This window comes from Dermacentor andersoni, chromosome 4, assembly GCF_023375885.2.
Source record: "Dermacentor andersoni chromosome 4, qqDerAnde1_hic_scaffold, whole genome shotgun sequence".
NCBI classification, from domain to species: domain Eukaryota; kingdom Metazoa; phylum Arthropoda; class Arachnida; order Ixodida; family Ixodidae; genus Dermacentor; species Dermacentor andersoni.
This window is the reverse complement of record NC_092817.1, coordinates 1,198,145-1,222,152: the sequence shown is the minus strand read 5'-3', so window position 1 is coordinate 1,222,152 and position 24,008 is coordinate 1,198,145. Positions and strand designations below refer to the sequence as shown.

At 47.5% G+C, this 24,008-nt stretch overlaps 2 protein-coding genes across 4 annotated transcripts in view; one reads left to right on the top strand and one right to left on the bottom strand.

Moving 5' to 3' along the window:
- Nucleotides 1-3,048, bottom strand: part of ND-39 (NADH:ubiquinone oxidoreductase subunit 39) — a 79,406-nt gene extending 76,358 nt beyond the window's left edge. Inside the window, exons 1-2 of the mRNA XM_050182747.3 lie at nucleotides 2,977-3,048; nucleotides 2,115-2,285 (exon numbers count right to left, since the gene is read on the bottom strand). Coding sequence (XP_050038704.1) covers nucleotides 2,115-2,285; nucleotides 2,977-3,016 — 211 coding nt within the window. The 5' untranslated portion in view covers nucleotides 3,017-3,048. The remainder of the gene's footprint in view (nucleotides 1-2,114; nucleotides 2,286-2,976) is intronic.
- A 115-nt stretch (nucleotides 3,049-3,163) lies between these two features.
- The window catches only part of LOC126535892 (UDP-GalNAc:beta-1,3-N-acetylgalactosaminyltransferase 2-like), a 41,394-nt gene continuing 20,549 nt past the window's right edge, over nucleotides 3,164-24,008 (top strand). Inside the window, exons 1-2 of one of the 3 annotated variants that reach the window (XM_055073305.2) lie at nucleotides 3,164-3,806; nucleotides 3,887-4,183. In XM_055073305.2, the coding sequence (XP_054929280.1) occupies nucleotides 3,247-3,806; nucleotides 3,887-4,183 (857 nt within the window). In that variant the 5' untranslated portion in view covers nucleotides 3,164-3,246. The remainder of the gene's footprint in view (nucleotides 3,807-3,886; nucleotides 4,184-24,008) is intronic. The other 2 variants (XM_055073306.2, XM_050182745.3) reach the window with 2 other exon arrangements.

Genomic DNA, 24,008 nt, shown 5'->3' with positions numbered 1-24,008 from the left:
GTTTTGTTATAATGAGATTCAAGTGCACACTATTTTGGAAATACAAGCAAAAAGTACTTTAATGCATGCAACAGAAGCAGAGTTATTGGCAGTCGAAGATTGCCTCTGATCCCCATTGCGGTGCTCCCGCTCCTTCTTTGAGGCCTTGCACTGCAAAGGATACGGCAGAGTGGGGCAGTGCCCGTAACGCCCCACCTACTGAATGCCACTGATGTTCATGGATGTTCACGTAGACACCACTACCTCCGATTTTGGTGCCTACAACACTCCAAACTCGCAGGCTATCCCTCAACTTAAAATTGAATTCACAGCGTCTCCAAGGATGTCTAATCCCTTTGCTGAGCTACAGTGTACTAGATCACCACATGCAGCTGTGTTTTCTCGCAACAAGTAGCATGAGTAGCACATGATCTTTTACACTTATCTCTATGGCAATTGTACAATTTCCGAGAGTCGACCGAAGCATCCTCTTTATGTTCGCTCGCGCGAGTAGGTCAGCAGAGCACACATCGTCTAAGCGATGGATGTTGCACTGCTGACTCACGTTTAAGGAATTCCTAACGTTATGAGCTTCGACCATGATGGCGACACACCTCAAAGGTGTGTAACTCGGCAAGCAGGCAACCTGTTCCAGTGAGATTTTGGCGCTCGGGATAGCTCGCCGAGCATCTGGAGCCACATGATTCAAAGAGATTAATCGGAGCATGCGGTTATCTTCAATGACCTTGTCGTGACACCCCGCGATGGCCGCAGTATTTACACTACGCAGAAGCTGCAGCTACATGTGCCCGACAGGGCCGGAGTGCGCGCTCAGGCTCATGTGCTTCAGTCTGGCTCTGCTACGTGGTGCAGACTGGCTTTGTCCTGCACCAGCTTGACCGACAGATAGTAGCCCCATCCAAATTGCACATCTTTAATGGCTACCATAAGCTCAATATGAAATGTTTTCTGCCAAGGCATCTAGGCAGGAGTGAGCATGCTCTGGCAAGCGTATGTATGGTCTCACTTTAAGTTTTGCGGGGTTCAAAGATAATCAAAATTAGTGAGACCCAATGGCTACGACATTGGATAAGCAGTGCAGCCAACATTTCATTTCTATGCAGGCGGCCACACAGATGAAAGTCGGCTTCTTCTGAAAATACCTAATTTTTTATCAAATTTGAAAATGTACATTTTCACTTGATTGATGACAGCTATTAACCAATGATAGTGTTTTATGCGAATGTGCCCACTGACGTCAAGGGGCAGCCGTCAGCAGCCCCGAAACAGCTAAGGCCTCTGTCCAAGAAAGAGTGTTTGAGAAAAAGGTGACTACAATTTGCTCGTGAGCCTCATATGCCATGCACGAGAGCAAAATGTGCCTGAGATGTTCATGAAAGAGTATGCTATTCGTGGAATGCATTTTTTCACCAAGCCGGAAGGGTGGTTCAGGGCCCCTTAAGGTTTCCCTGCAGTATGCAGTATATTAATATTTGGCTTGCATGTTCACAGCAGCGTTGTCTACACATAAGGCATATTTTCTTATTGTGTTAAAGTGTTTATGTGCCATTAAAGCAACATGTTAGATTTTTCAAGAACACGCACCTCCTCAGGTCTGCAGATGCCTCACAGTAGTCACAATGTCTTCTTTGTATGTTCCTTTTATGAGATCTATTCATTGTGGTTGGTCAGCCCAGCTAATTTGTCCAAAGATCGAATAGTGGAGCCATTACATAGGTCAGGCCTTTGGAGCGATGTGTGTAGCGTTTACAGTTGACAATGTGGAAGACTGATTTGTCATTCAACCATTTACCTTTGTGGAATACATGACCAAGGCATTTCGGAAGGGGTTAGAGATTATTTCAATGAAAGTACTTTTATGCAGCCCTGTTTCTGTGATCTTGTTATACGGAAAAGTTTAATCCTTAGGTCATTGCATGACCCAATGATTTCAAAAGTGACTGAGCTTTGGTCCCATCTGTGGCACAGTAGGGGGGTCAAGACTCTGACTGCTTGTTTTTGTATTACTATGCCTTAATAGTATGGCGGCTCAAGGTGACACGGCGATTACTATAGACACACGTCTGTAGTAGATGCAAGGCAAGCAGCCCTCGAAATCGTATCTAACAGCTTACCCAGCTTGTTGACCAGGAAACGACCCAGGCATCCCGACGCTCCAAAGACGGTGCACACGACTCCGCTGAACGAGCTTCTTCCCCCAGTGCCTCGCTTGAGCGACGCAAGCTTTGTGCCTGTGCCACCGATGGCTGGCTTGCTTGAACATTGCCTCCTGGACAAGACTTGCTCTGCGGGCGAACATAACGGCATCCTAAAGGTGCGTGCATTCACAGCAACTTCAACAGTGAAATGTGTTCTTGTGACGGAGAGGCACAATTCTATAGGTAAAGCTGCAAGTCAGGACACATAGAGAGAGCAAACAAGTTTTTACGCAATGCAGTGACAACGACATCCCGGCGAACGCGGATTCAGCACACAGTATAGGTATGACCGGCGAACTCAACGCTCTCAGGGGTGTGCGGGGAGAGCCAACATCTTGTTACTTGTCCAAAACTTTTCTTCACACGTGAACGACCAGCGATTTCATCGCAATATATACGATGTCCGGGTTATGACATAACTGTGCCCTTTGGAAGGTCGTCCCGAGCCGGGAGCTCTGATAATCGTAGGAACGTACAGACACAGCCATGTTCAAGCACTGATCAACGCTAACATAATTCAACTAATGTAATCACAGCAATAATAAGAAGTACTAATGTGTGCAAATAAAAAGCTAACTAATTTCTACAGGACTTGAAGCTGACTAGAAATAAAGCAAAGACGCTGCCAATAACATCGGCGCAAAATTTTAATAACTCTTAACGTTAAAACAAAAATGAGCTCAGCACAGCTCTCTGCAACACTGTGATGACTAATTAAACAAACTGACTGCCGTTATGAGCATATGCGAAGTAACGAAACATTTCCCAAAAATATTACTTGGAAGTCTCGTTAGCAGACAAATCCTTAGAGCGGCCATCTTTTTGTGCTGCGGACCTAATATTTGTTAAGGTATAATTAATAGGTAAAATATTTGTTAAATAAATTTTAATTAAATATGTTTCGGCAAAATCATTGTTTTCTTAATATAATCTTTGTTTATTGCATTAGTTTTATTTCTGCGGTGCAGCTTTTCTTATGGCGGCCATTTCAGTCGTTGTAGATAGTCTGCTGTATGGTTACGCGATGCCCTGAAGGTATGCCGGGCCGATGCCCATGAATCCGCGCACGGTCGGCTGGGTATGCCTCGCCCTCGTCGTTCAGGCGTTGCTGTACTTGTACTTCACGCGGCGCACCATACTTCTCGTCGGTGTCCTCTCGGCTCGGGAGAACTTCGATCGGCGCGCAGCAGCGCGCGAGACGTGGCTGAGCGGCGCGTCTCGCGTCAAGTCCTTCTTCATCGTCGGCCGCGACGCGTGCAGAGTTCCGCCCGAAGACCGCGTCGATCCTTATGTCTGCCAGCGCTGGGAGCCGAACATTACGGAGATCAACGAGAACCTTGAGTTCTACGCCGCCACGGCCAAGACGCGCGACTGTTTTCCCCGCAAGCGACCGCTGTACACGGGCTTCAGCTTCGAGGTGCACCACCCGTTGTCGGTGTCACGACTGGGCGTACTCGGTGACATTCTAAGCGGCAGCACCGGCGTTACGGTCGCGCTCATCGACGCGCACACGCGGGAGATACTGCGCAAGGCAGTCATCAGCACCGAGACGGGCACCGAGGACGGCGGCTACTATTACCGCAGCATTGACCGGGTCATCCTCGGCAAGTGCGTTTACCTCCCGTGAGGTTTCGAAATGACTCGTGTTGCTTTAGGTCGTCTTCACACTGAAGGCACTTTTTTTACAGGTACTTTGAAGGGGTAGTCAGCCTCTCCGGCGAAATCGTGAGCGAGACGTGTTCAACACCGTTGACTTGGAACAACGGCTCGAACCTGCTGACGTACGAAAGGCTCTATGTGGACCACGAGGACAGGAACAGCGTGGTCTGGACATCCGCGGCAGTGTCTGGTGTGGGTATCCACTTTGTTGTGTCAGACGCACTGCCCAGCCTCTTGGATCATATGGACGATGCCGAAATGCGCCAAGCCGTGTGGGACGAGCTTGTGGAGGAAGAACAACGCAAGCTTGACGCTGAGGCTCGAAGGTAACTGCTATTTGCTTGCTAGGATTATTGAGCTAAAACAGCAGTCTGCTAATTCCTATCAAGAAACTCGGTCATCCTCTCTGCCTTTCATCACTCAGTGAAGTGAAGGTATCAATTATTCCAGTAGCGACACTACAAATACAAGAAATCACTTGTTAAATATATTCCCCAATATTCTTCGTGTTTTCCAAACGTCCCACTAAAGCTATATGGTTAGCATAGTAGATTATGGTAAATGATACCGTTTTTTACCTCACTGCCTACATTTGGCCAGCATACTTACTGCCCCATTTTCTGGTTCTTTTCTGCCACTGGGTGTTGTGATCATAGATGAGACTTAACCTCCAGCGCCACCAGGGGGGTGTGCGGCTGAATGCCCATGGACGCAACCTTGTCGTAGTAGCAGGTGGGTTAAATGACATCCTAAACAAAAAAGGAACAGGACCAGCCCAGCGCTTGGCGAAGGGGGTAGACGACTTGCGTGAGCTGTCCCCTCAGGTGCAGACCGTAGTGTGGACGATGTCGGAAGTGCCTGTATGTGACAGTAACGTACAAAAAGCTGTAGTGGCTGCTAATGAGCCTATAGGGACAATGAGCCAAGAGAAAGGTTTCGAGGTTGTCGAAGTAAACAGGAAAGTAAGAAGGTGTGGTGGTTTTGAGCGATATGGGATCCACTTCAATTACACGCTTGGACAAGAAGTGGACTGGCGACTTGCTGGTCGCGCGGTTGCTTTTTAGGCAGCCCACAGGCTCTCAGAAGGCCAGTCTAGGTAGTAATGAAGGAGGTCCCCTAGGGGAATCTCGGAACAGCATCACCGTCATTAACAGAAGAAGAAGAAAAACAAGAAAGAGAGCCCGCCATGCAATAAGCTACATAAACATGCAGGGCGGCAGAAGAAAGGAAAAGTGGGTAGAGATTGAGGAGCACTTAAATAGAGGACAAATAGAAAGAGTAAATTCAAAATGTCAAGAGCATCTTTGGTTATCAGATACTGTGAATGTAAAGAAAACTTTGCTTGGCGTAACATATTTGTGGACCAGAAATAATTGCACAGAGAAGAATCAAGAGTTAGTGGAATGCCTAAGCAGTGATATTAAGGGTTTTGGGAATGATGCCAAAATTATCCTATTAGGTGATATGAGTACAATATCTAGATGGCTACACCGACAACAACGGAAAGTCAATGCTAGACCTTTGTGAACAACATAACCTCGTTATCGTGAATACAGGGCCCAAGTGTGAAAGGCAGACCACATGGGAAGTAGGAAACTGGCAATCAACCATTGATTACTGTCTGATGACAGAAGGAATTCATGATAAGTTGAGAGAAATGGTCATTGATGAGGAAGGGTATAGCAGCATAGGGAGTGACAATGAACGCATCATTTTGAAAATGGGATATGTAGTTGGGAAAGAGAGCAAAGAGTGCAAAATGGCCAGTCCAAATTTGAACGCTGAACAAATAACAAATATAGTCACTAAAGTCGAGGAAGAACTTCGCAAATGGCCAAATAAAGAGTGGGAATGTAGTGAGCTTCCGAGTGTAATAACGACATAAATACGGAAAGAGAAACAACATGCTCATTGGAAAGGAGAAAAGAAACCAAAAAGCTGGTGGAACAGGGAGATACGAGAAGCGATCGCCAAACGACAGAGAGCATCCTGAGAGCACAGGCAGGCAAAGAAAGCACAGTTGCTACAGGATGAAGTAGCCAGAAAATGGAAAATATCCCAGGAGAAAAAATCTATGGTTCAAATACTGGTGCAAGCAAAATTAAAAAGTGAAAGTGAACGTTGGTTGTCAGAAATACGTGAGAAAGAGAAGGCTGCATCTAGAATATTTTGGAACCACATAGAATTATTAGGCACGAAGTCTGGAACAATACAACATATCCTAGATGAAGATGGAAACAAACTGGAAGGGGACGCGGCATTAAATTACATCTGAAAATTGACAGCTGAATCTTTCCAAGGCAATGACGAGGTTGTAGCTGAGGAAAGAAAGGGCATGAAAGAGAACCAGATGGCAAAGGAGCTGGTGCTGACAAATTTCAACTGGAAGAAAGCCGAAAATTCCGAAATGGACAGCCACAGGGCAAGGCGAGGTTCCCGTTAGGCTGATTAATGAACTGGGAACGAAAAGTAAGGAAACTCCTTGAAAGCAATAGAATAAAGCCTAAAAGACAGACGAATACCAGATAGTTGGCGACAAAGTAGAATGAATTTAATTTATAAAGGCAAGGGGGAGAAAGATAGAATTCACTCGTATAGACTGTTGACCATTACATCGGTAATATACAGGCTAGCAATGCAGGCAATCAAATTAAAGCTTCAAACTTGGGCAGAGAATAATGGCATTTTGGGAGAACTTCAGAATGGCTTCAGAATAGGTCGGCGTTTGGATGATAACTTATTTGTCCTTACTCAGTGTATTGAAGTATCAAGAGTAGAAAGGAGACTGTTATATGTGGCCTTTTTAGACATTACAGGAGCATATGACAATGTAGATCGCAACATTTTATGGGATATTTTGGAAAGGGAAGGCTTAGGCGACAATTGTCTAAGCTTTTGAGAGAGATTTACGTAGAAAATGCCGTTTGCATTCAATTGTAAGGAGGAAAGAGAAAGTTAATATCAAAAAGGAGCTGAGGCAGGCATGCTCTTTATCCCCATTGCTGTTTGTCATGTACATGGTGAGGATGGAGAGTGCGCTAGAAGGAAGTAATATCAGGTTTAATCTTATACAAGCAGGTGGGTACAGTAGTAGGGCAGCAGCTTTCAGGTTTGTTTTATAAGGACAACAATGTGTTGCTAGCTAACAAGCAAAGTGGTTTGCAACGTCTGGCTTATATCTGTGGGCAGGAAGGCAACAATTTAGGTCTTAAATTTAGTGTTAGAAAATCAGGTGTTATGGTATTCAATGAAAACAGTGAACAGACAGTGGAGATACAGGGCCAAGAAATACCTCGGGTAAAAGAATATAAATACCTTGGTATATGGATAAATGAAGGCACTAGATATATGAAAACACAGGAAAAAACAATAACAGGAAAGGGGAAGGAAAATGCAGCCATAATGAAGCACAGAGCGCTATGGGGATACAATAGGTATGAGGTGCTCCGGGGTATGTGGAAATGCTGTTGTTTGCTTTAAATCAGGGGTACAGTCAGGACTCCATGGGAACCATAGGTCAGTGGGACGCCTCACATGTGGTGCTCACGGGAAGACTACAAATGAAGCTGTGCAGGGTGATATGGGCTGGACTCGTTTTGAAGTGAGGGAAGCTCACAGTAAAATTGATTATGGAGAACGAATGAGGAATATGGAAGAATGTAAATGGGCTGGGACAGTGTTGAGGTATCTGTGCAGAAAGAACATTGATTTGCAGTGGAGGAAAACAACTAGGAAGCTTGCCAGCTAGTATGCGGCCTGTAGAGTGAATAACACAGCAACAAAGAACGTCAAGCGGAAAGTCAGAAAGGCTGAAATAATCTCATGGGTGGCGGCAATGGAAAAGAAACCTGCCATGAGTAGCTACTTAAGAAGAAAAAACGCAATCAGAAAATAAACAATTTATTATAACTCAAAGGGAAGCTCATTACTTTTCAAAGCGAGATCGGGATCCCTTAGAACATGCACTTATAAAGTGAGATATAAGAAGGAAGAAGAAGCATGTGCTTGGCTGCAGTAAAGCTAGGGAAACGATGGAGCATGTTTTATTAGAATGTGGAGATACCTGGTCAATTTAGGAATCACTGGCCTCCTTAAAGCCCTTGGGTTCAGCGAGAGCAAGGGGAAAAGTAAACACGTCTGCAATAGGGATTAGTAAGGGGCGATCGGAGGTTTGGTGGAAGAAAAGTAGGGAAACAACAAACAACGGAGACGTGCAAAAGCAAAGTTCACAATAGGGGTTCAGAAAGTTTGGTTATGGGAATTCATCATTTTTTTTTTCTTTCATTGACGTAGGTAGGACATTAGGCAATAAAATAACAAGAGCTTGGTGGTGCAACCCACTGGCCCATTCCAAAGGGGACGCTCATAACATCCATCCAACCAACCAAACTGACAGTTTGACTTGGCTAGTAAATGTGTTTGTTCTAACTCATAACAACTGGTGATGAAAATGGAACAATTGCAATAACTGTTTCTTGATAGCAATTTTTTTGTTTCTTAGTATTTGTCAACTGCCCATGCTGACTTGCTGTCATGAAGAAGTTGAAAGCTTATTTTGGTGAAGCCTAAGAGTGGGAGGATGGATTTTGTTGAAAACTTGTACTTCATCACCAACAGACTTTTGACCACAAGAAATGAGTGATGCTATTGAGCTCCTGTGGATGGCCAACGTGACATTGAAGACTTCGGTTCTGCGCTACTAGTTCTGCTGCTGGGCGCAAAGAGAGGGCAGATTGCGAAAAGTGTTGGACGTTTGAACAACAATGCCACTCTGGAGTGGGCTGTCAGAATAATTACCGGTGTAGAGGCCACCACCAAGGGCACACAACAGCTGGCTGTCCACACATAGGCGGTGGACATGCACTGACTGTCAGGAGACGAAGTGTCTATAGGCTTCATCTAGTGAACAGGTGGCGCCATTGAGTAGCAGCGGTGCTGTGCTGCTGAGCGCCGCCTGTGGTGAGCGACGCGACACTGGGAAGGGGGAAAGAGTGTGAAATCTAAACTACATGCACTTGTCGCCGAAAGCCGCACGTATATACGTGATTCGCCGTTTGTTATGTACATGAAGATGAAAGCGTGGTCCTCAGGTATGTCGGAAATACTTTTTGCAGCTTTAGACATATTAAAGGAATTTCATACATCAGCAATAACCAGCAGAGATAAGCTGTATGCTACTTCACATGTTCTCTCCGCGAAAGAAGTGGCCAGTCTGGACGTTCACGCCAAGTGCTGTTCGCAGCAGCGAAAGCAACTGTATGAGGTTATCCTGCACGTAAGAAAGCCTACTGTGACACTAACATTGAAGTCACTAAGCTGGCACTTTGAAAAGATTGTGCTTCTAATAGGTTGACCGATTTGTAAACGGTAAACCTATTATTAGGTTGACCAATTTGTAAACTGTCAACTACTAGTAAGCGCATTGTAAACCGCGGCTTATCATTTGATGCCTGTGTCACACTGTTACTTTAGATCGCCATACAGCTTGATCTGGACCAGCTACAGCTGCACATTGGATCACGATTTTGCTCGGTATGCATTCAGTCAGTGCGATCCGCGCATCGAGTTCGAGCATCATGATTGCAATCGTAGGCTGTTGGCAGCACTGTCATGCCAAGTGAGCTTAACTAACTCCATTCATATTGTTGGACCATGTCGGAGTGATCATGCTTGATCAAAATTGAGAACTTTGATCCGGTCGGGCGCGACATTGATTGAAAGTGACTGTGTGACACTACAGTACTCTAACGTTCTCCGTGCTTGCTCGTCTGGCACGGCGCCAAACGAAAGCGTTTGCGGTTTTGAAGCAGTTGTAAGCGGTCTGTTGTGGCTCACTGCTGAACATAGAACCGGTTCTTACTTTTTGACATAATCGGCGCAACTACATGTTGCTTCATGTGGCTAGTGAGACAAACGAGCCCTTATTTATCAGGTATTTTTATTTGTCAAATTATTCTCATCAGCTTGCCGCACTTTGTAAACGTCTGGAAAAAGCATCGGGCTGTTGTCAGGATGACTTTCTCCATTGATGAAATGATTAGAGTATATCCTGGTTGATTTGTTTGGCACCCATTTGGAGCCATCTGCAGCTGAAAAATTAGATTTGTTAACCACAAGATCAGAATCTGTATGATACAAATGTTCGTTTTTCATCATGTACAACGATCGAGGTTCATTACGCCCTTTTCACAAGGTCTGATTTCGCTTGTGAATTCGTTTGTTTGCATATGCGCTTTGTGTTTGCAAAGCGATTTTGCAAATTAAAGTCGCAAGAAAAATCGCACCATGTGAAACTGCGGCTCTGACGCCAGCAGCCAAAATGAGTATCATCTATGACTTAGTGCTCGCCAGCATAAAATAAGCTTCCTCGGCATAAAATATTCCTCGTCACACATGCCAGTGTTGTCCTGATCATACCACATGCTAAGGCTACACTAAGCGGTCGTCAAATCAGCACAGTCATGACAAATGTATTTTAAATGTTGAGCAGCTGACCTGACCATGACCACTGGCGTCGCACAAGCTGCGAAACGTGCACTTGTAGCACAATTTACAAAACAAGCCCTTTTCACAAATATCATGACAGAAGCTGACTTACTGACTTACAGCTGCGATCCATTTCATCATCATCAGCCTGATTACGCCCACTGCAGGGCAAAGGCCTCTCCCATACTCCTCCAACTACCCCGGTCATGTACTAATTGTGGCCATGTTGATCCTCCAAACTTCCTAATCTCATCTGCCCACCTAACTTTCTGTCGCCCCCTGCTACGCTTCCCTTCCCTCGGAATCCAGTCGGTAACCCTTAATGACCATCGGTTATCTTCCCTCCTCATTACATGTCCTGCCCATGCCCATTTCTTTTTCTTGATTTCAACTAAGATGTCATTAACGCGCGTTTGTTCCCTCACCCAATCTGCTCTTTTCTTATCCCTTAACGTTACACCTATCATTCTTCTTTCCATAGCTCGTTGCGTCGTCCTCAATTTAAGTAGAACCCTTTTCGTAAGCCTCCAGGTTTCTGCCCCGTACGTGAGTACTGGTAAGACACAGCTGTTATACACTTTTCTCTTGAGGGATAATGGCAACCTGCTGTTCATGATCTGCGAATGCCTGCCAAACGCACCCCAGCCCATTCTTATTCTTCTGATTATTTCACTCTCATGATCTGGATCAGCAGTCACTAACTGTCCTAAGTAGATGTATTCTCTTACCACTTCCAGTGCCTCGCTACCTATCGTAAACTGCTGTTCCCTTCCAAGACTGTTAAACATTACTTTAGTTTTCTGCAGATTCATATTTAGTCCCATCCTTCTGCTCTGCCTCTCCAGATCAGTGAGCATGCATTGCAGTTGGTCCCCTGAGTTACTAAGCAAAGCAATATCATCAGCGAAGCGCAAGTTACTAAGGTATTCTCCATTTACTCTTATCCCCAATTCTTCCCAATCCAGGTCTCTGAATACCTCCTGTAAACACGCTGTGAATAGCATTGGAGAGATCGTATCTCCCTGCCTGACGCCTTTCTTTATTGGGATTTTGTTGCTTTCTTTATGGAGGAGTACAGTGGCTGTGGAACCGCTATAGATATCTTTCAGTATTTTTACATACGGCTCGTCTACACCCTGATTCCGCAATGCCTCCATGACTGCTGAGGTTTCGACTGAATCAAACGCTTTCTCGTAATCAATGAAAGCTATATATAATGGTTGGTTATATTCCGCACATTTCTCTATCACCTGATTGATAGTGTGAATATGATCTATTGTTGAGAAGCCTTTACGGAATCCTGCCTGGTCCTTTGGTTGACGGAAGTCTAAGGTGTTCCGGATTCTATTTGCAATTACCTTAGTAAATACTTTGTAGGCAACAGACAGTAAGCTGATCGGTCTATAATTTTTCAAGTCTTTGGCGTCGCCTTTCTTATGGATTAGGATTATGTTAGCGTTCTTCCAAGATTCCGGTACGCTCGAGGTCTTGAGGCATTGTGTATACAGGGTGGCCAGTTTTTCTAGGACAATCTGCCCACCATCCTTCAGCAAATCTGCTGTTACCTGATCCTCCCCAGCTGCCTTCCCCCTTTGCATAGCTCCCAAGGCTTTCTTTACTTCTTCCGGCGTTACTTCTGGGATATCGAATTCCTCTAGATTATTCTCTCTTCCATTATCATCGTGGGTGCCACTCGTACTGTATAAATCTCTATAGAACTCCTCAGCCACTTGAACTATCTCATCCATATTAGTAATGATATTGCCGGCTTTGTCTCTTAACGCATACATCTGATTCTTGCCAATTCCTAGTTTCTTCTTCACTGCTTTTAGGCTTCCTCCGTTCCTGAGAGCTTGTTCAATTCTATCCATGTTATGCTTCCTTATGTCAGCTGTCTTACGCTTGTTGATTAACTTCCAGTGCAGCGGTGGCGTAGAGGTAGAACACCCGCCTCGCGTGCAAGAGGTCCGTGGTTCGAATCCCGGTGCCGCGCAATTTTCCACCGGATTAAAAAAAAAATAATAATAATAATAATAAATCCGCGTGTTGATAAAATTGCATAAACAGGCCTGGAGTGTGGCCTGATGCCGGTGACCAGAACCGGTAACGCACTCCCTCACCAGAGCAGGATTGGCCACCCTGGTGCAGTACTTGGCCACAACCTCCTATATGAACACTACAATCAAGATCCATTTATTTTTTATTTATTCAAGAGAACCTTACAGGCCCTATGGCAGGGCATAAAGTAAGGGGGGCATATTAAACAGTAAAGGTATAAAAAGTACAAATTTCCTACAGGAACAGTGCTATAAAAAGATTACCGTGTTACACAATATTGAAGGCACTAGGAATACAAAGCAATATCTGAAGGCACACGAACACTTGTTACTGTTAACAGAGCAAAGGAATACCGTTTATGAAAATGATATACAACATGGCAAAAATTCACGATAACATACACTAGATTGGTCACTCGGGATGGTATTAAATGGGAAAAGCATGAGTAACTGAGAGCGAAACGTGTCGGGATTAGATATGGAGGCTATGTTATCAAGGAGGTCATTCCAGAGACGAATGGCACATGGTAGTGCAGATGAATTAAATGCATTTGTTTTACCGTATATGCGCGTGAAAATGAACTGATTATGTAATCTGCATGAAAAAAAGTGGGGTATTTGTAGTTCTAACCGGGTTCGTTTATTAGTGTAAATATATTTGTGGAATAAGCACAGAAGAGCGATGTTGCGGCGGATGTCTTATGGCGGCAACAGTAGGTCTAGTTTAATTTGTGTAATAAAATTTGTGTAATTTCTTTCGCCATTCTAGTTTGTAAGGCCTGCCAGGAAACATGAACCAATTTATCCTGTGGATGTGAGTTTTAAGCAGCAGTATCGCCAGTTCCATTTGTTCTTTTTCGCACCTCCATAATTTCAACGCTTGTCCATGAAGCGCATGCCCTTGCACCATCGCAAGACGTTTCAAAAAAAAAAAAATGGGGAGTGCTAATAACAAAGCAAAACGGCCCCAACCGTGACCTACAGGAGGTGCAGTGCGACTGAAGCAATACGCGTCGAGCCGACCTAGCCACAGAGCCACCTTCCCAGTACTGTCGCTTGCTGCGGCAGATGGCGCCAGAGTAGTCGCAAACTCGACTGTACGGAGCCTATCGGCCCCTGTCACCAGGGCAGCAGGCAACGCAGTGAATTGTGTGGAAAGGAAAGGTCACACACTAGAGAGATTCCCGGCTACACAGGAGGTAGCAATAAATTATAATGCTCCCGAAAGAAGGTAGAGTTCCAGCAGATGACATGGGGCTGGTGTCGAGTTCCGTAAGCCTATTGCACGCCTGCCCAGGCTTCAAGCGGGCTTCAAACAACTTGGTATACATTGAAGCATACCCAGTCATCATCATCAACCTGGTTACGCCCACTGCAGGGCAAAGGCCTCTCCCATACTTCTGCAACGACCCGGGTCATGTACTAATTATGGCCATGTGGTCCCTGCAAACTTCTTAATCTCATCCGCCCACCTAACTTTCTGCCGCCCCCTGCTACGCTTCCCTTCCCTTGGAATCCAGTCCATACCCCTTAATGACCATCGGTTATCTTCCCTCCTCATTACATGTCCTGCCCATGCCCATTTCTTTTTCTTGATTTCAACTAAGATGTCATTAACCCGCGTTTGTTCCCTCACCCAATCTGCCCTTTTCTTATCCCTCAATGTTACACCTATCATTCTTCTTTCCATAGCTCGTTGCGTCGTTTTCAATTTAAGTAGAACCCTTTTCGTAAGCCTCCAGGTTTTTGCCCCCTACGTGAGTACTGGTAAGACACAGCTGTTATACACTTTTCTCTTGAGGGATAATGGCAACCTGCTGTTCATGATCTGAGAATGCCTGCCAAACGCACCCCAGCCCATTCTTATTCTTCTGATTATTTTGGTTTCATGATCCGGATCCACGGTCACTACCTGTCCTAAGTAGATGTATTCCCTTACCACTTCCACTGCCTCGCTACCTATCGTAAACTGCTGTTCTCTTCCGAGACTGTTAAACATTACTTTAGTTTTCTGCAGATTAATTTTTAGACCCACCCTTCTGCTTTGCCTCTCCAAGTCAGTGAGCATGCATTGCAGTTGGTCCCCTGAGTTACTAAGCAAGGCAATATCATCAGCGAATCGCAAGTTACTGAGGTATTCTCCATTAACTCTTATCCCCAATTCTACCCAATCCAGGTCTCTGAATACCCAGCATACCCAGTATCATGCATCAATGAAAGTTGGGCGAATTGGTGGGAGGCATTTGGTTTTCAAAGCTATACCTCTGACATAAATCAGCACGCTTGAAGCTTAAATTGCAGTACATAGCGAAGAGGGCAAAGTACCTGCATTACATGATTGATAGGAACAGTGTGTGTCTGTCACCTGAGCGAGTGGAGGCAGTTTTCAAAGCCACCGATTGTATGTGAGCTGCAATGCATACTGGGACTGTTAAGTTTGTACCGATAGTGCTTTCCAGGTTTTTTTTTTTGTGTGTGTACTACATATTTTGCACGAATTGTTAAACAAAGGGAACATTGTGGCACTGGGAACTGTAGTGACAAGCCACATTTCAGAAATGAAAGAGGTTGCTAACTTCTGCAGACATCCTTGTGTATTACGATCACAGTTTACTTCTATTTCCTCACTGTGATGCATCTCCTTTGGTGTAGGAGGAGTCCTGGCATATCAGATGGACTAGGGAGTGAAAAAGCCTGTGGCATTTGTATCTGGGCACTTACCTGCAGCCACGAACTACAGTCAGTTGGACAAGGAAGCTTTGACAGAGAGTGTATAGCATAACTAAGTTTCACCAGTTCATCTGGGGGAAGGCAGTTTGAAATATTCATGGACCACAAGCCGCATGGACACAAGCGGCAGATACCCACACAGAGCTCGCAACATGGCTGCATTGACCTTAAGTGTTTACAACTACAGGTTGACCTACAGGTCTGGAGGTAATCCCGATGCTCTTAGTACATTGCCACTCCGAATCACTCCCCTCCGAGGAACCATAAATGCAAGATACCTTCATGCTTCAGAATGCCTACCCAGGTGTATTGTCAACTGAAGTGCATGAGACTGCAGTGGCCAGAGATCCTGTGCTGGCTCCGTTGCACGGTGCGCTGTGGTCTGGAAGGCATCCGTCACCCAGAGCTGAGTGATTCAGAGGCAAACTGGTTGTACGAGCTTACGATTATTGAGGGCTGTTTGCTGCAGGGTAGTTGTGTGGTCGTGTCTGTGTCATTCTATACAGTACTGTTAGATCTTCTGCATAAAAGTCACCCCAAGGTGGAGAAAATGAAGTTGATGTCCAGATATTGACGAGGACATTGCAGTGAAAGTGGGTGGATGTGCAGTCTGCCGGGTGCACAGGAAGGATTTTAGAGCACTTCAGCACACCTCATGACCATTCTCCAAAAAAGGTCTTGTCTCAACTCTCCTGCAGAGGCGTCTGCTTGAGTAGGTATTTGGTGTGTTGCGACAGGCGCCACATATACGAGCACACGGGGGTTGGACCCTCCCGCATATAGCCATGCGTGGCTTAGCCATGTCTGGGGAAAGGGGGATCCTGGAGGTTAAGCTGATGTCAGGAGTACAGGCCCTTAAGGCCTGTGTATGGACCGGGGTTGCCCGGCAGAGGCAACACACCTTTTTGGCCTCCAGACTGACCCACGCGGAGGAAATCAGCAGCCACCTTTTTCTGTCCTCGTCTCCATGATCGTTGCGTTGATTTTTAAAGCGAAGCTTTCTTTGCCTCTTCCTTCGACTTTCCCACTGTTGCTGTGGCTGCTGCTGTCAGGCACACCACGTCGGAGGGGGTGATTCAGAGCGTGTGTATACATGACAGAGGCGAGTAAGAGAGGAAAGGCAATGCTAGGAACTCGTTTTCACCCCACCGCGTCGAATGTGCATAATGCCCTCTGGAGCTCCCTGGCCGTCGCTACGTTAGCCTCCGGACAGCTGTAATTATCCGTGACTCCCCTCAGAAGCATTGCAGAAACTGCAGCACTTCCCTCTCTACTAACGTGTGAGTCCAGAGGGGACATAGAGAGAACTGGAGGGAGAAGAAGAGGCAGTTCCCATACAAGGGAGCGGGGGTGACGTGAGAAGGCAAGCAAACCCTGCTACTATACGATGGCGGCTGCGGGGAAAGTTTACTAGATTAGTAAGCTTTCCCCATTTGCACTGGATAAGCTTAAGTTCAACGTGCGGTACAGTACGTTGCTGCTATTTCTGAAAAATAAGCACCATGCAAATATGTCAAGCGGACAAACTATGCAGGGTGTGCAGAAGCAGAGTCGAGGCAACACTACGGAAGCGGTTCACCATCAAATCAACACTTCTGTGCCCTTTGCGGTAGCTTTGCAGGTATGGCATTGCTAGAGGCCGTGGATTTGATCCCCACTGCAGCAGTCCTATTTCAGTGGGGGCAAAATAGGAAACGCATGTGCACTTAGATTTTGGGACACGATAAAGAACATCACGGTGTCAAAATTAATCCGGAGTCCGCCACTACAGCGTGCTCCATTATTTGATTGTGGTTTTGGCTTCTTCTGCCACAATACTTCAATACCACAATGATACTTCAATACCACAATTTAATACTTCTGCCACAATGCGATGTGCCATGTGAGGCAATGTATATGCTCAACCCTCTAAGAAGTTACGAGATATGACACACAACGCCTCAAACAAACACCTTTCCCTGCATGTTTTGTGTACTACGCAGACAAATGCCACTGGTGCCCACTAGGTAACGTTTAACATCAACTCCCCACTGTCGTATTAGACTAAACGTTGAAGAAATTAAGCTTAACCCTAAACATCACTACTAATTATCGTCAATCAAAGCATCCAGCACAGAAAGCTTCGTTTACATTGATTCCCACAGTGCGTGGGATCTGCACAATTTTTTCTTTACACTTCTCTTTCATTGCTGTTCTGTCTTCTTTTATCTTCTATTTACTTCCTATTTTTCTTGGTGGCAAAGGTTAACCTCGTGTGGTTAACATTTCTTGGTTATGTCGTACTTTGTTATAGCACCGGTGTACAGGTGACGTCAGCGGGACTTCCCTTGTAGGAGCTCCTGTCATGTCCCCTTGTTGCGCTCCGTGGTGGGCGGCTGGCATTGGGGCCAAAATTAAGTGAGGATTTATGGCATCAGCTTCATTCCCCAAACTGCCTGATCATCCTCTTTTTCAAAAGAGGACACACCAAGGAAACATTGAAATTTTTTGTCACACATAAAGAAATCTTTCCCTGCTATCATGTCCATACATAATGAAAACTCGGAAAGACTGTCCGAACCATTTCCCCATTTGTCGTTGCGGTCTCACTGATGCACTGAGCCCCGGCTACAATATCACAGTTGTTGGAATCGCACCGCTGGCACGAGTTGTTGGAACCTCAGTGCTGACGCCCGTTATTGCAAATGGGTCGCAAGCCCCAAGGGTAGCGTTGGCCTGGCGGCCTGGGGCACTGGAAGCATCCGAAGGTCCCGGCAAAGCATGAGTCGACTGGTAACAGAACAACTGGTTTATTCTAACATCGCAAAAGAGCGCGCGGTCAGGTCGACCGAAGTGGAGAGACGGGAGAGCACGTAACTCAACGGATGAAATCGGAGCCTCTCTCTTGGCGTCCGGGGGCAGCTGCTCTTATACTTTCGCAGTTGAGGGCAAGAAGGAAGGCCTCGTGACGAGACCACGTGACGGCGGGTACGGACAGACTGAGAGACACGTTGAGACGAGTGTAGTGACGCATCGCCAAGCTGGCGCCTGTCAGACCTCCTCGCTTCACACTTGGGGAGCTCCTCTCCCCGGCTGTCGCGCTTTGACAAGCGTGGGCACACACACACACACGCACACACGAAGACACGTGGCACTGAAACACGCCTGGACGCGCTTGGCGGGGAGACTGCGGGAGCTCCGAACGGGCCAAAATGTCCGCCGCTTTGAACGAAGCTCCGGCGTCCGTTGCATCCGCGCCGGCTATACCGCGCGTTGTAGGCGAAACGTAACAGACCGCCCCGCCGGGGGAAGGAGATCCCGATGGTCAGGGGACTGCATCCGCTGTCCGGAGGGATGTCGCTTGATGATGCTCATAACCGAAGTCGGTCGTCCTTCGGCGTTTCTTGAGCGCAGCGCACAGAGAAGGCCTCGTTCTCTCGTTCAGGTTCACACAGGACACTGCAAAGTGACTTCGGGAGAGTTGACATTTTTGTTCTCGTTCCCGGCAAGCGTTAGAACTACGCCGAAAGTCAACCGCTCAGTCAGCAAGCACGGCACAACCCTCACTAAGCCCTGCCAGGCTCTTTCCCCTTTTATACTACTGCCTAGTTCCTTACAGTAGTTTAGCAGCACTCAGAACGCGTCCACAAATCGGAAAATTGCACTAGAAAGCACATCATCACTTTGAAACACTACACAAAAGCAATATGTTAAAAATCCTGCCTCAGGAAGAAAAACATCAGTAACAAACAATTTTGAGGCTGATTCCCACGTTAGGGGCTTCGACTTAAGCCATCGGCGTTACCGTTGAGACTCCCCTTTTTGTAACGCACCTCAAAGGAATATTGTTGCAAAGCGAGGCTCCAGCGCAGGAGGCGGCCATTTTTGGGAGAGATGGTCTGCAGCCATTGGAGAGGGCAGTGATCCGTCTCAATGATAAACCTCGAGCCGGCTAGGTAGCATGACAATTTCTGAACGGCCCACACGATACACGCACACTCTTTCTCGGTGGCGCTGTACGCCTGCTCACGACTGGTCAGCTTACGACTAGCATACAGGACGGGGTGTTCTACTTCTCCATTTTCCCGTTGGCACAGTACAACGCCCATGCCTCGCTCACTAGCATCACACTGAACAACGAACCCTTTTGTGTAGTCGGGCGATCGTAGCACAGGCTGGCTTGTTAGGGCGCTCTTTAGGGCGCTAAAAGCTCTTTCCTTCGTCTCGTCCCAGACGACTGTTTGCGGCTCTGTCTTTCTTAGAGCATCCGTCAGGGGAGCCGCGATATCAGAGTACCTGGGGATGTACCTCTGATAGTAGCCGGCGACACCTAAGAACGACCGAATATCGGTCTTCGTGCGCGGTTGCGGGAAGTCTCGCACAGCGGCCACCTTTATTTCAGAGGGGCGGCGACGACCCCGGCCAATCACGTGTCCGAGGTAGACAACCTCGGCCTGTGCTAACTGGCACTTGGGAGCCTTGACTGTCAAGCCCGCATCGCGCAGGCGGGTTAGCACTGCCCGCAAGTGGGCCATATGCTCAGGCCAGGATACGGAGAATATCGCTACGTCGTCTAGATACGGTAAAGCGAATTCTTGCTGTCCCCGCAACACTTTATCCATGAGGCTTGAAAAGCAGTATGGCGCGTTCTTCAAACCAAAGCTCAACACTTTAGGACGGAATGTTCCCATTGGCGAAATGAACGCCGCATACCTACTAGCCTCTTCTGTAAGTGGAACCTGCCAATAACCCCTGACAAGATCTAGGGTGGAAATAAACTGAGCGCTACTCACTCTCTCAAGGCGCTCCTCGATGTTAGGGATCGGATAAATTTGATCCTTAGTGATGGAATTAAGCCTGCGGTAGTCGACGCAAGGACGAGGTTCCTTGCCCGGTACCTCAACTAAAATCAAAGGGGAGGTATAATCACTCTCACCCGCCTCAATAACACCGAGCTGTAGCATTTTCTTTACCTCAGCCTCCATAATATCGGTCTGGCGGGGTGACACCCGGTACGCCTTGGATCGTACTGGCTCTGGGGAGGTAAGTTCTATGTCACGAGTAAGGACAGAAGTCCTACCAGGCCTCTCAGAGAACAGACCTTGAAACTCTTGTAAGAGCTGGTGTAGTTCGGTTTTCTGCTCAGGCGACAGCGATGCTTTACTGATTAAGTCACTAATGACTTGATCGGTGTCTTTCCTGTTCGTCACTGAGCCTAGTCCCGGAAGCTCGACCGGAAGCTCTTCGGGAGCGTTTACCATCATACACACTACTGCTTCCCGTTGCTTATAGGGTTTGAGCAGATTACAGTGGTAAACTTGCTGTGCTTTCCGTTTTCCTGGCAGACTCACCACGTAGTTAACGTCCGACAGTTTTTGAACAATCCGTGCTGGGCCCTCCCACTGCACGTCGAGTTTGTTCTTTAGCGATGTGCGCAATATCATGACCTCATCGCCCACCTCAAAACGACGGGCCCTGGCTGTCCGATCATAATAAACCTTGGCCCTCTGCTGGGCCTTTGCCATTGCTTCACCTGACAACTCCTGTGCCCTTCTTAAGCGTTCGAGGAGCTTAAGCACGTACTCCACCACGACTGGGTCGTCGCCCCTGCCTTCCCACGATTCTCAAAGCATGCGAAGCGGAGATCGCAGCGAGCGACCGTACACCAGCTCAGCTGGCGAAAACCCCGTAGCCGCATGCGGCGCGGTCCTTAATGCAAACATCACCCCAGGCAGACACAGCTCCCAGTCAGTTTGATGTTCAAAACACAATGCTCTCAACACGCGCTTCATGACGGAGTGGAGCTTCTCAACGGAATTCGACTGGGGTTGGTGCACTGAGCTGTGTAACAGCTTTACCCCGCACCTTTCGAGAAAGGCTGTCGTCAAAGTGCTCGTAAACACCGTGCCCTGATCTGACTGGATTTCCGCAGGAAAACCAACTCGCGCAAATATGGACAGTAGTGCATTGACTATCTCAACTGAGCTTAGTTCTTTAAGCGGCACTGCTTCAGGGAACTTTGTCGCTGGGCAGATCACAGTCAAAATGTGTCTGTACCCCGTGGCTGTTACCGGCAGAGGTCCCACTGTATCAATAACGAGCCGTCTGAAAGGCTCCGTAATGATAGGTACCAACTTCAACGGCGCCCTCGATTTGTCCCCTGGTTTGCCCACCCGCTGACAGGTGTCACATGTCTTCACAAAGTGGTCTGCGTCCCGAAAACACCCTGGCCAATAGTACTCTTGCAAGAGACGGTCCTTAGTTTTCTTAACTCCTAGGTGTCCGGACCACGAACCCCCATGCGACAAGCACAACAGATCCTGACGATAGCATTGAGGCACGATCAGCTGATCGAACTCCACTCCTCTGCGGTCTAGATACTTTCCTTGACAATGCAGCGTATGTTTTCTAGGCTGCCATCCTTCTTTTGCTCGGCTATCAAAGCCGCCCGGCTGACTTTTAGCAACCTATTAAGTCCGTCTGACGTAGGCGCGATGAGCAAATCTGCAGATAGCTCTTCTAACTTTCCCGCATCGGGAATTTCCTCTCCAGTATCTGGTGCCTTTAACGCTACAGGCTCAATTTTATTCAGTTCGGACGTGCTCTGAATATCAGCTTGCTGCACCTCTGACCCTTTCTCATTGTTCGACAACGTCGGCCCCGCAACTACCGCCTTTGCAGCGAGCTCCCGAACCTTCGATCTGGTTAAGGCCTGAACGCTAGCCTCACCAAACAAAAGCCCCTTCTCGCGCAGGAGGTGATCGGACCTGTTCGAAAATAGGTACGGGTACTGGGGGGGCAGCATAGATGACACTGCCGCCTCCGTCTCAAGTGCTCCGAAAGGTCCTTCAATAAGCACTTTTGCTACGGGCAGACACACGCTATGAGCTTCCACGGCTTGCTTGATCCATGCACACTCGCCCGTGAACATATCGGGTTCTACGTAAGAGGGGTGAACTACATCCATCGTAGCTGCGGAATCGCGAAGCACTCGGCACTCTTTCCCGTTCACGAGGAGGTCTCGCATGTAAGGCTCGAGAAGCTTCATGTTCTCGTCAGTGCTGCATAATGACAAAAACACGACTTTTGTTTTTGTTTCTGGACACTGCGCCGAAAAGTGACCCGGCTTCTGGCACGTATAACAAACGCGCGCTTGCCTCGTCTCGAACCGCTTTCTGCGTTCGCCTTCGGTTGCCGCCGTCTCCTTACGTTCGGTCGGACTGCTTTCACTCGCATCCGCACTACGTGTGTCCCCCTTTACTCTCATGGGCGTGAACTTTGGCCTCTCAAACTTGGAGCCAAATTCACCCTTTTGACCGTCCTTAGCTCCGCGAGCCCGACGCGTCACAAACTCCTCGGCTAGCTCAGCGGCTCGAGCCACCGTACTAACGTCTGGCCTATCCAAGACCCAGTACCGCACGTTCTCAGGTAACCGACTATAAAACTGTTCTAGCCCGAAACACTGCAGAACTTTCTCGTGGTCACCAAACGCTTTCTCTTCTTTGAGCCACTCCTCCATGTTTGACATAAGCCTGTACGCAAACTCTGTATATGACTCACTTCTGCCTTTCTCGTTTTCCCGAAACTTCCGACGGAAAGCCTCCGCTGACAGCCTGTACTTTTTTAGCAGACTCGATTTCACTTTGTCGAAATCCTCTGCCTCCTCTCTATTCAAGCGAGCGACTACGTCGGCCGCCTCGCCGGGTAACAAAGTGAGCAAGCGCTGTGGCCACGTTTCCCGAGAGAACCCCTGCTTCTCGCACGTTCGCTCAAAGTTAACCAGGAACAAACCAATGTCCTCTCCAAGCTTAAACGGCCGCATCAGGTCAGTCATTTTGAACAATACTCGTTCTCCTGCACCGTGTGCCTGACTTCCATTACGAGCGCGTTCCATCTCAATCTCGAGACGCTTCATTTCCAAAGCGTGTTGATGGTCGCGCTCTTCTTTTTTCTCTTGTTGCTCTCGTTCTATCTGTTCTTTACGTTCACGCTCTTCTTTTTCTTTCTGTTCTTTAAGTTCACGCTCCTGTCTCTCTTTCTGTTCTTTAAGTTCGCGCTCCTGTCTTTTTGCCGTCTCCCTCTCCTCAATGGTCTCAAGGCATTCCGACAGCTCGTCATCCTCAGCTTCAAACTCAAGAATAGCCCTTAGCAGTTCTGGTTTTCTGAGTTTGTCTGAGACATCCAGACCCAACTCTCTTGCAAGCTCCAGCAATTTCGGTTTGCGCAACGACTTCAAATCCATGGCTGCTCTGAATGCTGCTTTCTCTACTGCCTACTATTGTCTTGCCGCAAACTAACCCGGCAGCAACGACAACCACAATTACCAGCTCTGTTTCTGACACTAACAAAAGCCTGGCAAAACTCAGAAGAAGAAAGTCCCGCACTCACCAAACCTCGCAGCCAAGAATTCAGCGCAGTCGTTCCGCTGCAGGCAACCAGTCATCACACAGGGCTCGTTGCACTGCTCCCGGATGGTCGTTGTGCTGCTCAGCATACAGTCAACCGCATCTCTTCGCTGCTGGCCTCCGTTGTCGCGATCTCACCGCTGGCAACCAGCTGTTGGAATCGCACTGCTGGCACGAGTTGTTGGAACCTCAGTGCTGACGCCCGTTATTGCAAATGGGTCGCAAGCCCCAAGGGTAGCGTTGGCCTGGCGGCCTGGGGCACTGGAAGCATCCGAAGGTCCCGGCAAAGCATGAGTCGACTGGTAACAGAACAACTGGTTTATTCTAACATCGCAAAAGAGCGCGCGGTCAGGTCGACCAAAGTGGAGAGACGGGAGAGCACGTAACTCAACGGATGAAATCGGAGCCTCTCTCTTGGCGTCCGGGGGCAGCTGCTCTTATACTTTCGCAGTTGAGGGCAAGAAGGAAGGCCTCGTGACGAGACCACGTGACGG